The sequence below is a fragment of the Typopeltis vanoorti genome, chromosome 16 (assembly GCF_054136105.1).
Source record: "Typopeltis vanoorti isolate ZY-2024b chromosome 16, IOZ_Tvanoo_1.0, whole genome shotgun sequence".
Lineage (NCBI taxonomy): Eukaryota > Metazoa > Arthropoda > Arachnida > Uropygi > Thelyphonidae > Typopeltis > Typopeltis vanoorti.
Genome location: NC_143564.1, coordinates 72,247,552 through 72,262,168, shown reverse-complemented (window position 1 = coordinate 72,262,168; position 14,617 = coordinate 72,247,552). Strand labels below are relative to the sequence as shown.

Below are 14,617 nucleotides of genomic sequence, written 5' to 3'. Positions count from 1 at the left end.
ATCTTTAACTCTGGTGATTTTGAGTTGGGGTGTGTTTTCAGATTTGTTCCAATAGCTGACTTTTCGCTGTTCGCCCTTGTTCCCTGGCAAAAACAACGAGGGCCTTGTTTAACCGGGCGACACCCCAGCCGGCATTTAATTTTGTCATGTTGTACCATCATTTTTTATTTTGGTTTAACCAATAAGAATACATTTTGGTCAGCTAAATCCCAAATTACCAGCCCATCCTCGTTCGTTCAGTAGCCAAGTAGATACCCAACAGGATGCACCACGAGAAGGTGAGGATTGGACATTAGGACAGAAGCCCTGGTCGGTTCTCCACATTCCTTTAAAGGCTATGTGGAGGTCTCCTCTCAGTTATACAGCTTTAACCCTTAATCACCCCTACAGTTTTAGTTATATTTTCTCTTTAGCTATATTTCAAAGGAAACGGAAGAAATTACAATTACATTTGTAATTGTAATTACATTTGTAATTTCTTCTGTTTTTTTCCTTTGTTTTCTGAAGGAATGATCTGTATGTTATTTTTCTTTTATTGCAGTTTCTACATCTTTGTTACAAATTTTTTAATGTTTTCCTATTTTTTTAATATTTTTAATATTTAATTTTTTTCTCTGAAGTACTTCAGAGATTATCTTATGAATTATCTTCATTAGAGTTTTAATAAAGCCATTCTTCCTCTTTTCTAGGTTTTGGGGTTACATTCTGAGAAACATACCTAAAAAAATGAATAATTGTGCATATATATATATATATATATATCAGTGGCGTCGCATGCCCCATTTCGGTTAGGTGTGCTGTCGTGTGGATTATGCAACCCATGCTACAAATTTCAGGTCAATTTGACCATATGCATGGGCTTCTGCAGAAAATTTCCAGTGGGGGGACAAAGCTTGGAGACATGATAATAATAATTGCATCAATAAATTTTTAGAATTATTGATGTAATTAAATAATTACATCAATAAACGTCTTTTAGCATTTTTTTATGTAATTATTTGTCGATGTTAACTATAAATACATTATTTTCATTTTACATTGATTTTAATGATCTTTAATTCTTGGGGAAAAAAAGTATTCGGAATTAATACAGTTTTTAGCAAAATTTCATATATCAAAAAATTGACCGGCATATTTTATTAAAAATCAACTGATTAATTTATCTCAAAATCCTAAATTAAATTATTTTAGTTTAAAAGCAAAAAAATCATAAAACTAACAAGTAAAATAATATTAAATTACATACACTTACCTTTTAAAAATGCATTTTTCTGTTTAAATTTGTTTCACTATTAATTTACAATTCACACCTCACTCAGTGGCTCACTAGATGCAGAGGGCAAACGAACTGGTCGCTATTCACAACAGTAATGAACATTTTTTTTCACAAATCAGAAAAAGATGAACCAAAAACAGGAACACCTGCTTTATTGCCTTCAATAAAACACATGTTCTATTGGCCTGTTTTGGCCCATGGCCAAAACAGTCCAGTCCATAATAAAATTTTAAGATAGAAAAAGCATCCCATGGTTGAGGGTGTAAGGTTACATATCTCAATCACTTTTACGATTATAATTTGTGGAATTTTTTACTTGATCCCGGGGGGGTACCCTGTTTGCCCCTCTGCAGATGCACATGACTGTATGATTGCATTTTTATCGATGTATGAAAGTTTTGAGAGTGCATAGTGTATCAGTGCTCATCTTAATTGGTCCATTGCAATTAATTGCAGGATAATTTTGAATACTTCTGCATAGAGTGGGGAAACGATCTGTTTGTTTTAGGATTTATTAGGAAACAACAATTAAGGAGAATGCTATATTTGATTTGTATATTTGAAATACTCAAAGATGAAAATATGTGAATCATCAATTATAAGACATGTGAGAATAGGAAATGAAAGGAAAACATAAGTGTGAGTAGAAATACTTTCATTAATGGTAACCAAATTATTAATAATTGACATTTGTGATATGTTGTGTCCTATAAGATGCTGGGTAGAGCGAATAGCACGATCCTGTAAAGTCTAGACAAGAATAAGTGAATTTATGATGGCATAATTAAAAAAAAAACAACTTACAAGGAGACAGAGAGTACGGCAGGAATAAATATGGTTTGATGGAACAGCAAATCATTTCGTAAAATTTGTTGCTCATGGTATGTGTATTTCTCTGGTTTGTGTATATTTTGCTCTGTTTTCCAAGAATTTTCTTTTGTTTACTGAGACTCAGTGTACACATCTGATTATTATTAGAATTATCCACACTTTCGGGAATCCTACATTCATTAGTTTTTTTTTTTTAAGTATCAGCGGTTCGTCTGTCTTATCAATCTCGCATATGCTGGGATTTTTTTGTAGATCAACGTCTTATAATACACAGAATATTCATTTTTATTCAGGAATAGATATTTTTTACTGTCTGTTGTTTCCAAAGACTAGAATAAAAATGTCTCTATACCGTTAAAAAACTTTGCAACCTCAACAGATGCTATACTGCACAAGCAAGAGAAACATTTAGGTTTTTTTCTCCTAACATCCACTTTCAAATTTTCAACTGTTACACGTTTTCAGTTCCAGAAAACATGACAGCTGTTTGTAATACAGCCATTGGATACAGAAAGCACTCAACTCATGACAAGTGATAACGTTCAATTGGATTGGTGGATACAATAACCAATCACAGCCCTGCTAGGTGCTGGGTGAGCTCTCAATGTGAGCTCACCTAGCCTTGCCTTCTGAGTGGTTTAAAAATACTAGAACACTAAGAATTTGACTGCTGCATCCTCTTTACATCTTTTCAAAGGACTCAAAGGTGTATTCATTTTGAAAGCACACTCAGGCTATTATCGCGAATGTGATGCAATGTTTATGTGTCAAAAAGTATCCTTTTGATGAAGCACTAATGCTTCATTATCTTCATGAAGATGGCAATAAAGCATTAGTATATTGTGTTTAATTTTAGGAATGACACAAAGTCTGTAAACAATTAGGGGAGACTTTAATGGGAATAAATGCAAAAATATAATATCGGTGATACTGATATTTTGTGGAAGAGCACTGCACACCTAGCACACCCAGAATATTCTCCCCTGATATATATATATATATATATATATATATATATATATATAAAAACTGGCCTCATCAGTTACTTGGGATGCATTGGATTTATGAAATTTTCTTGAAATTTCTTCATATTAATGAAAATGCACCTGCTGTGTGTGTGTGAGAGAGAAAGAGTTCCTGGTCGTTATAATTTTATAAAATAATATATATAGTATCTCGTCATCCTCTTACAGTACATTATCAGAAATATTATTTTATAATTATTTAATAATAATAATAATAATAATATCTGTATGTGAAATAATTATTCATATAGTGCTGTTGTTTTCAGTGATAAAAAAAGTTCATAATTTATTTTTCTTTATGTATATCATTGCAGATTTTATCCAGACTATTACAGAGAAATAAAACAACCTATTTCACTTCTAAAAATTAGGAATAAAATTAAGGTAATAAAAAATGTATTTTCTTACTTTTGTTTTACCATTAGTAAAATAATAGGTAATTGCAGAAAATGGTGTGGTATTGCTTTCTGTTTTTTATTTACGGTTACTGATGTATTAGAGCCAGAGACATACAGACAGATAACTGCTTTATAGCATATAAGGGTGGTAGTGGTGGGGTGGGGATGACCAGTGGCCATTCCTTCTTCAATATTGATCATGCACATGGTTAGTAAATATTTGCTTCTGCTTGGTTATGGAACAAACAGTGTTAGTGGGGGCTAGGCCATTCAAATTATTATTTGCTAATAACTGAATTCATAAGATTAGTTTGATGTACACATTAATTAAACATTCATGCCCAGCTGGGTTTTATTTTAGTTAAACAAAGCTTTCACTATTTTCATAGAATGGTATGAAATGATGATACTTATAGAATAGTTTTCTTGAACATTCTCACTCTGACTGAAAGTTACCACTATAGAAAATACAAACAGAAAAGAGGTAGAAAGAAATACAGATAATAGAGTAACTGACAGATATCATCATCATCAAAGAGCCCCAGGGAAGGACTCATCAAAGGATTATATATTACCCACACCACTTGTTATATCTTCTTAAACTCATTTACACTAGATGCACTCATGACTTCAACAGGCATATGGTTCCATTTGTTCACTCACTGCTCTGCTCTGTGAGAGAAAAAATATAGCTCTCATGTTACAAGTTTATTGGCGTGAAAAGGCACTTTTGAAATGATTAAAAATAGTTTTCTTCCAATATTTCATTTCTTTACTCCCTGACAATGTCTCTTTACAGAGACATTGTCAGGGAGCAATGAGTGCCCTCTATGGACACGTTGGTGGCCTAAATGTAAACTGGGATCTCGAGATATTAGTGTTTCCCATATTTTGGGAAGTTTCATGCAACCATATTTATTCAAATTAAGCTGATTTTTAAAAGCAGCAAAAGATTCTAAAAACAGTCTTTTCTAAATTTACTGTGATGGAGCATGATGGTCTTTTTCCAATTGATTCTGTGAACTATATCCAAAGCATGGTCTGCAGGGCCAAATTGACCATAGTCATGACTGCAGATGTACTTTTTATGTTCTTCCTTGAGGATTGTCTCAGTTCTTTCTTAAATGTAGACAAACTTAACTTGCATGGACGCTGAATATAATGAAAAATCACTACCCTGCTTATTGGAGACCTGAAGTGGTTCATAAAAATTCCATGGTTTGGTCTCTAGAGCAGAGTTTCTGGACTAGAGTTACCACTCTTTTATTCACTTATTTTTTTAAATTTAATATATGTTACCACTATAGAAAATATAGTGCTAACATATATTAAATTTTTAAAAAAATTTTTAATTTATTTTTAAATAAATTTGAAAGACCAAAAAATACATAAAATTAATAAAAAAAAATAGAAAAAAAGTCCTTAGCCCACCCACAGTGCAAATGTACTATAGGTTTATGGAAAAACTTTTTGTGGGTGGGAGCTACATAATAAAAAAAAGTACTCCTGTTTGCATTCCTCTTAAAAATTTTTGACTACTGTCTTGTCGATGCTTATTTCGTTTAACAGTATTTCAAAGAGATTACCCCAGACATCTAGGATATCCTGATCTTCAGTTTTCAGGTCACCTTTATCATCTTGATTCCTTTTACAGTACTCTTTCCTTTTTTCTAAGCTTTTTCAATAAACCTCCAGAACACTTTTCCACCTTCGTGATATTTATTTCTATAATCTTACCAAAGTCTTCCCATAACTTTTTTTTAGCTGTTTTTACACATAACTTAGCTCTCATGCATTTTTCTCTGTATTATTTTACAGCATCTGTCAACTTATTTGCTAGGAACTTTTGCTATGCTTTATTCTTTTTCTTCTTCTAGGACTGCTTCTTTACCATTGTGTGTCCACTGTGGTGTTCTTATTTTTCTTTCCTTGCAAATAACTTCACCACCTTCCTCTCTAGCTGAATAAATCAATATTTTCCTCAGAGTGTGCCACAAAATGAAATCCTATATTTAAATTTAGGGCACATGATTATTTAGGTAGTGAACTGGGTCTAAATGGCCAGTAGAGTTCAAGTAGTGAATAGTTTTGTACTAACAATGGTGATAAATGTTTAGCATAATAATTGGGAAAACCTAAGATAGTTATTCATATTTAAATTTGGTTTATGAAGAAGAGCTTCATACTGTCATTTGTAAAGTTTTTCCATTAAGGAATGGCTTATATGGAGAACCATGGTAGTTGAGATGCATGCACAGCAAGACTAAATAATGTGTAATGGTTCCAAAACTGAAAATGCCACAGATCATATCCTTCATAAGATATGGGTTTCAGCTTGTCTTTTGATAAATGCAGGAAGATAACATGTATATTTGGTGAATGGAGATTTGTAAGGCATCAGAGCAGATGCCTTGCTCTTTTTTCAGAAGTTCTTTAGATGTAAAGATATCTTCTTTTAGGGAAGAATGAATGTTTCCTGAAGTTTTGTATTATTATTATTTTTTTTTTCCTTCTCTTAAATGTCACAGTCATTAGGATGTTATGCAATATCCATTTCATAAAATAGTACATAATGATCATGTTTTTTATTTCACAGAAGTGCTTTTATAGGACATGAGCATGGTGGATTAAGGTTTAATGGTACCTAACTGATGGAATGGTGATGAGAAAGGGAATAAAGACTGATAAGTCAGATAGCCGAGTCTTGTTTGACATCTCTGCTAGACAGAGAGTTCATTAGAATAAAACTAAAGTTCTCCACAAACCAAATTTAAATAGGGATGATTGTTTCAGGCTTTTTTCAGTTTTGGAAAATAATTCTCTCAAACACATATCACCACCACCATTGTTTTTTGGTATGGTTAACCATTTGAGCTCTAATAACAATTTAAACCTGATTGTTTGTTACCTGCAGTTTCATACAATTCATATTATATACCCTATTTCATTTTAATTCAGGTAACTAACAAAGATGACAGTTTTTGATACCTGTCAGAAATTTTTGCTTTCAGTAAAACATAAGCCATTATTCAGTGCCTTAATCTTACATGTCATCACATTGCAACACCACTTCATGGGAAACAAATCATGAGATAAGAAATAAGTAGTAAATATTGTTTGTCAGCATAGTTCATGTTTTATGAATAAATGCTGTATAATAATTGCTTGTTGAATGCTGAATAGAAATTACTTTTGACATAGAATGCTGAATAGAAATACTTTTGACAAAGTTAAAATAGGCTATGATTTCATACATGTAAATGAAAATCAAATTTATAAACTTAAAAGTAATAAAACCTGAACAAATCCTGAAACACACCCAACTCAACATCGCTAGAGTTTAAGATTGGTACTATCAACATAAGAATTTTGAATGGCAAAGAAATGGAGGTTTCTGAGGAATTGAATAAGTACCAGATCGACATAATAGGGGTGACTGAAACAATATAAGACAAAAACTGGTGGGATATTTCTGAGCAATAAATACAAAATGTTATATTCATGCAATCACAATGAGGGAAAAGGAGTAGCTATAGTATTCAACACTCAATACAAGACTAATCTTGAATGGCATGCATCAAGTAGAGTGATGTAGGCAAATATCAGAATGGGGAACTGGACAATGAGACTTATTTGTGCTTATGGTCCACAGAAAGTTCTACTGAGGTAGCAGTGGAGAAATTTTTTTAGGCTTTAGAGAAAGCAACTGACACAATGAAAAACGAAAAGTTGGTACTTGTTGGGGATCTAAATAGCAGAGTAGGAAATAATTGTCAGACATACAAAAATATTTTGGAAACTTTGGAGAAAAAAGCAAAGCTCATAATAATGGAAATACTTGTTGGATTTCTACTCAGGACATGGACTGGTTATTACTAACACCATGTTCCAACATATAAATGTGTGCAAATTCATATGGAGAGAAGAAGCAAGATATAAGAAAAGTCTGATTGACCATATTATTGTTGATAGTGATGTTTTCTCAGTAGTGCAGGACACTAGAGCTTATAGAGGATTTAAAATTGTAAGTGATCACCATTTAGTCTTGAGCAGGATAAAATTGAATTTCATATTGAAAACAATAACATGTAAGAAAGTTTTAAAGTGAATGAAACTTGAGCAGCTTTCAGATGTGAACTGTAGACTAAAATACACAAACATTGTTCAAGAAAAAATGAAAGAGTTTGAGAACAGGAGCAAAACATTGGAGATTCAGTGGCAATCCCTGAAGGAAACATTGATTGTTTCAACAGGAGAGAGGCATGTGGTAGGCTGCAAGGATAGAAAAATCAGAGCTCCATGGTAGACACAGGAAGTTAAACTTGCAGTGAAAGAAAAGAAGAAAGCATAGCGAAAGTTCCTGGCAAATAAGTCAGCTTGTGCTCTTAGAGAATACAGAGATGAATGTAAGACAGCTAAACACTGCATAAAACTAGCTCAACAAAAGTCAGGAGAAGACTTTGGTGAGAACATACAAAATAAATATCAAGAAGGTAGCAAGATATTCTGGAGATTGTTGAAAAAGCTCAGAAATGGAGGAAAGAGTGCTGTAAAAGGAATTAGAGATTATAAAGGTGACATGAAAACTGGAGAAAAAGATATCATTGATGTATGGAGTAATTTCTGTGAAAAATTGCTAAATGAAACAAGCAGTGGTGACAATACAGTGGTAAAAACACTCAACAGACATGCAATCAGGAATACATATCCATACTTGAAGAAGAAAAAACCATCAAAAGCCTGAAATGTGGAAAGGGGCAGCTGTGGAGGATATTTGACCAGAAATGCACAAGTATGCACAGAGGGACAAATTCCAGACGATCGAGTAGAGCTCTCATAGCACCCATATACAAAAAAAAAAAAGGAAATAAAACTGAATGTGAGAATTACAGAGGTATTTCCCTACTAAGTGTTCCTGGTAAGATTTATGCAAGTATACTTAAGAAATAGTTGAGAAGAATTGTGGAAGGGAAGCTTGGTGAAGAACAAGCTGGATTCAGGCCAAATAGAGGCTGTCAAGATTGGATTTTAACTTCACGGCAAATAGTTGAGAAATCATGGAAATATAACAAAGATCTGTATTTAAGTTTTGTAGATCTGGAAAATGTATATGGCAAGGTGCCAAGAGAAAAGCTATTCAAAACACTACAGTTGTATGGTGTCAGTGGGGTGTTATATCAAGCAATACTTAGTCTTTATTTGAGAGTTGTAAGTCAGCATTTAGAATTGAAGGAAGTATACAGGAGGATATTTAATGTTAAATCTGGTGTCAGACAATGATATACATTATCCTCTCTGTTATTCATTATCTATGTGGATGGATCACATTATGAAGGAAAGTGGTATTAAACCAGATATCAAAATTGGAGATGTTAATCTCAGCTCTTTGCTTTATGCAGATGATGTTATACTTCTAAATAAATCCACTAGAAGTCTGCAAGATTCCCTGACTGAATTGAATAACTGTTGTAATAGATATTGTATGAACATCAGCAATAACAAGACAAAGACAATGAAAATAGGCAGAAACATTGAAAATATCAACTGCATTGTGAATGGAAATGTATAGAACAAGTAAAACATTTCAGCTACTTAGGCATGATTTTTACTGAAGATGGTGAATTAAATATGGAAATAGACGCAAACTCAACAAAGCTGGTATGGTAGGAAATCAACTGAATAAATTTATATGGAATAAGAGAGAAATTAGTCAAAATACTAAATACACATTGTTCAAGCCAATTTTAACTTATGGATCTGAGAGCTGGGTTAGAAATAAAACACTTGACCAAAGACTATAGACTACAGACTTGAGAGTCCTGAGAAAGATTAGGACTGTGAACAGATGCAATCAATGGCAATATCATATTAAAAAATGAGGATATTAAGCATTGTTTGACATTGTTAGCATCCAGGAATGTATTAGCAGAGCTAATCTCAGGGTATGGTCACTTAAACAGAATGAGAGAGGAAAGATTAGCAAATCAAGTTTCCAGGTTGACAGGAAAAAGATGCAGAGGAAGATCAAGATATAGATGGATTGATACAGTATAAAGTGCTTCAGAAGACAGAAATATAAGATCTGATAATGTTGGAGTCTTGGCAGGTAACAGATTGGTTTTGAGGAAAATTCTAGATAAGAAATTAGTGGTGATATAAGTTTTTCATGTAGTACTATCATATCTTGTACACTCTTGAAGGTACATCAGGAATTTGATGATGATAATGATGAAAGTGATCAAACCATCATTTAAGCAGTATTTGTTTGTCAGAATAGGTCTTTGAGAGATGTTTATATATTGGTAAAATTCAAGCTCATCGCAATGATTTTTAGCTTGAAGAGAGGAACTTTAATTTTAGAATGTTACTCTGCAGTTCTTTTAAATTATAAAACGCCTGGTTGGCCGAGTGGTTAACGTATCCGCTCTCTAGCGAAAAGGCTGTGGGTTCAAATTCCGCCATGGATGTTTGTAATTGTCTGTGAAAATACTAGTGGTGATGGTGGTGGGCAGTAGAGCATTGGTGTAGATGCTGATGGTAGTTGTGGTTCTTTTAGTTGGAGTTGTAGAGTGGGTGCCCTGCCTCGATGAGTCTTTGGACTCCCTGAAGGTGTCACATAATAATAATAATAATAATGAAATTAAGATAAAAAAAAAGATACAATATTATTAGTGTTCCTTTATATTTCCAATTCATATTATTGGAATGACAAGTGCTCAGGAAATGTTATTATTATTATTATTATTACGTAGCACCTCCAGAGAGTCCAAAGACTCATCAAGGGAGGGCATCTACTCTACAACTCTCCATCAACTACAACTAACCGCAACTACACCAATGCCATCTACCACCACCACTAGTATTTCCACAGACAATCACAAAAGTAACTTTGTGTATTCTTGACAAATATTGCAGATTATATAGATCGGATTAAATTTAAAGCCAAGTTACTTAGCTGTGATAGGCCATTTAATTTAACATGGTTGAAGGGGGGGGGGGAGGCACTTATCAAAGGTATAACTTCTTTTTCATTTTCAGGAGTGAAAATACACCTATCTGGATAAAAAAATATTTTGTGTTGATAGATCACATAGTTTTGCTACTGGAGAGTTAGGGGAGGGGTCCTAGGGATGGACCTACTTATTCAGTTTTAAAATTCCTAGATGCGAATATGTCAAGAGAGCTTGTAACATTTGTTGGGGAAGGGAAGAATTTGTTGAATAGTTCTAGATGTACTAATCATGAGATGAGAAATAAGTAGTGCATATTGTTTGTCAGCAGTGATGGCTTTATATAATTTGAGAAGCTGTAAGCAGATCTAATTTTTACCTGAATGAATGAAAAATCAGAGATTAACAAAACAGGCTTTTGAAGTAAAAATGACAGCAAGCAACTTATGGAAAAATTAATACCTCGATGGGCAAGAGCTGGCCATATTTGGAGACCTGACAAGAAATAGCCCAATTCTGAAGAAAATTGATGATTGACAACTAGTTATGAAAAATTAATTGCATTGGATCATCATATGCATCCTATGCTTGCTCCCTTAAAGGTACATATAAGGAACTGATTTTGATGTGATTGTCTGACTGATATTTTTTCATAGAATGCCCAAATTAGTCAAATATTCCATCACTGAAAGCAGTTGTCCCAAATTACATTAAATCATTTCTGCAGACAACACATTATTTGTAGGTTGTCCAATAAGATATCGGAGTTCAAATATCAAAACAGATTGGTAGTAAGTGTACTGGTTTATCAACTTTATGTTGCTCAGGCTTGATCTTCATGATAGAGCTATAACTCACAAGCCACATATAGTCCCTGGAACCAGAATACTGTTGGAGTGCTTCATTGTTCATTATTTGTTACATAATCTCTAAGTGCATCACGCAGATGTATTTGTGTTTATTCACTAATAACCCAGATATCAACTGAGAAAAGGAGAACGGACCTTCATTGTAATAACATAATGGCTTTAGGAGCTTGTTATTAACAAGTTTTTGTTTTGGATTTGTTTTAATAAAGAGAAATAAACGTGTTTGAAATAATTGGGAGGGGGGGGCGTATTGCAAAAGATAACAGATAAGGCATCAGAAATGCATTTGCACACTTGCAGCAGATAAGTAAATGCATTTATGGAGTCACTGATATACAGTTGCCAGCCATACATTATGAAGTGAGATTATAGACAAAGAGAGATTGTCAAGATGGACACAATGGTATAAAGAAGTAAAAGCTTAGCAAAAAGAAAATTGCAGGAAACAGATACCTACAAGAATATACAAAATAAAGTAAATAAATTGTGATGGTACTAAAAGAAGAATGTGGAGAATAAGACAAACTCAGAAGAAAGAACTAAATAAGAGTATAAAATTAACAAACATTGGATTGGAAAAATGGTAAGATCATTTTCATGATGTGTACTCAGGAAAGAATAAAGATAATACTGTACAACCCAAGATATAACTTTTAAAATAATAGAAAAAAAAAACTCAAAAGAAAATTGAAGATACAAAATCAGCTGGAATAAATAAGATACAAAACAAGTATTCAAGTGTGGAAAAAATAGCAAAATAATTTTGTGATATTCTAAATACAGTATTTAAAGAAAGAAAATAAACAAATGATCAGTGAAAAATCCTCTAATTTTCAAAAAAAGAGAGATAGAACAAATTCAAGAACTACAGAGAAAAAATATGCTTCACACAAGATTAAAATTATATATATATATATATATAAATGTAAATATAAGAAATGGAAGTTTTTTTCACTTGGCTATGCTAACAATTACATATTTGGTTTAATCCTTTATCCAAGCGTAAGCAAACAAAGTTTGTGCCTGAAGTATTTTCAGGACTGGAGCAACTCGTGGCAAAGGTGGTATAAGTTCTCATCACTTGCCTTAGTATCCCATAATGCAAAGCACATATCCTTATGGATATGTATAATGCTATGCATTATGGAAAGGATCACTACCCAGACCGGTTTATTGAGGTCTCATCAGTGGGAGCTAGACCCAGAGGTGGTGATACAAGGTGGAAGTAATACAAAAGTCATATCACCATATACCAGTTGCCAAAAGGTGTCAACACCTTATTATTAAAATTCTATGGATTAGAGATAAGTTTATGGAAGTTTTTTCACTTGGCTATGCTACTAATTATATATTGGGTTTAATCCTTTATCCAAGTGTAAGCAAACAAAGTTTGCGCCTGAAGTACTTTCAGGACTGGGGCAACTTGTGGTAAAGGTGGTATAAGTTGTCTTCACTTGCCTTAGTAGCTGCAAGGAGATGTGCTTTGCATTATGGGATACTAAGGCAAGTGATCAGAACTTATACCACCTTTACCATGAGTTGTCCCAGTCCTGAAAATATTTCAAATGCAAACTTTGTTTGTTTACACTTGGATAAAGGATTAAACCAAATATGTAATTGGTAAATGTAAGAAATAATTTGATTGAATTATCTGATGAGCAACAAGGATTTAAATATCAATAATAGTAATATTAAAGCAAGTAATAGAGAAATTATTAGAATACAATAAATCTCTTTACATATGTTTTATAGATTTTAACTAAAGCATTTGATAGAATACTGTCAAATGATGTAATAACCTCATTAAAACGAGAAAAATACAAGAACACATTTAAACCAATTAAGAAATATATATACACATAACAGTTTTCTATGATTTCATAGTATAATATCATGTTTAAATATATAATGATTTGGAAGCAGTGTTCAGAACTCAGACCATCTTTTTTTAAGTTGCAATTTGTGTTGTGTGATTTTTTCTTTATGGATCAACTTTATTTAATATATTTAATGTTCAGAGCAGTATTAATGAAACATTGCAATGAAATTCCTAAATGCACCCTTCAATCATATCTCCTTTTCCATAAATACTGTATAAATCATACTCTTTATGATGTCACCAATTTAATAAATGCAATAAATATTAAAGTGCTACTATTCAAAGACTATTTATAATTGCATAGCATGAAATCACTGTTGTACGAGTTACTTCAAACCGAATTATATAACTGATTAATATTTCTTAATTTAGGGGAGACAGTATAATAGCACAATGGATGTAGTTGATGACTTGAATTTAATGTTTGAAAATGCTAGGAAGTATAATAGACCAGATTCTAAGATTTTCAAAGTAAGTACTTTTCACCCTTGTATATCATTTTCCTTAATTTTCCTCCCTCTTTCCCTCCCTATCTGAAAGCAAACTTTAAAAACTAAGATTGTGAAAAAAAGATAAGTTAATTAAAAGATTATTGATCTTAACATTTGTTGGATATTATTAACCTAAATTCAAAATAATTTTGTTCTGCTCAGCATGACATTTCATTTGAAAAATTAAACTTTGTTAATAGGCATAGGAGTGATAGACACTAGTAGTCATTGGCATAAGTAAAAAAAACAGCTGAAATTAGTTTTGAGGTCAGAACATAGAAATAATTCTGTAGTGCTCTCTATAATACAAAAATAATTATTCCTGTGCTTTGACATCTCAAATCTTATTTTAACCTTGGTAGAAAAGCTCTTATGTATATCACAGTGCTCTGAATATATTATTTGAAGGTCAAGTTCAAGTACTAAATAAAATTATTAAAGAACAGAAAGAGAATGAATTTAACTTGGTTGGGGGGGGGGGGTCATAATGCTGACTGATAAAAGGAGGGACTATGTAAGAGGTGGATTATACATTAACACAAAATAAATTTCAGAAAGGGATTGAGAAAGTCAGGAAGAGGGATAGACAAAGATAGGAGGATGATAGAAAAGGAATAAATTTTAACATGTGATGTAGAATGTGGGAAAGAATAAAAAGACTACATCCTTTTGGTCTATAAATTGTCATACTATATGTGTATAATGTGTCTGGACAAGGCGTCCAAATAAAAAATACAGCATCAACAAAGCACATCTCAAACCACTGGTTTGAGAGTGGCTGTATTCATTGCTTGGTTTTCTAAGTGGTCTATGTAGAAATTTATTCAAGGAAGAGCACATAGCTATCCCATCTAATTGTTTGTATATCTTTCCTTTCCATGCAAAATATTCAGCATGT

At 32.6% G+C, this 14,617-nt stretch overlaps 1 protein-coding gene across 6 annotated transcripts in view; it reads left to right on the top strand.

Annotated features, from left to right (window-relative positions):
• polybromo (protein) overlaps nt 1–14,617 on the top strand; it is a 686,480-nt gene that overhangs the window by 159,454 nt on the left and 512,409 nt on the right. For all 6 annotated transcript variants that reach the window (XM_090406695.1, XM_090406694.1, XM_090406697.1 and 3 more), the window contains 2 exons: nt 3,447–3,516; nt 13,601–13,699. In XM_090406695.1, the coding sequence (XP_090262821.1) occupies nt 3,447–3,516; nt 13,601–13,699 (169 nt within the window). The remainder of the gene's footprint in view (nt 1–3,446; nt 3,517–13,600; nt 13,700–14,617) is intronic.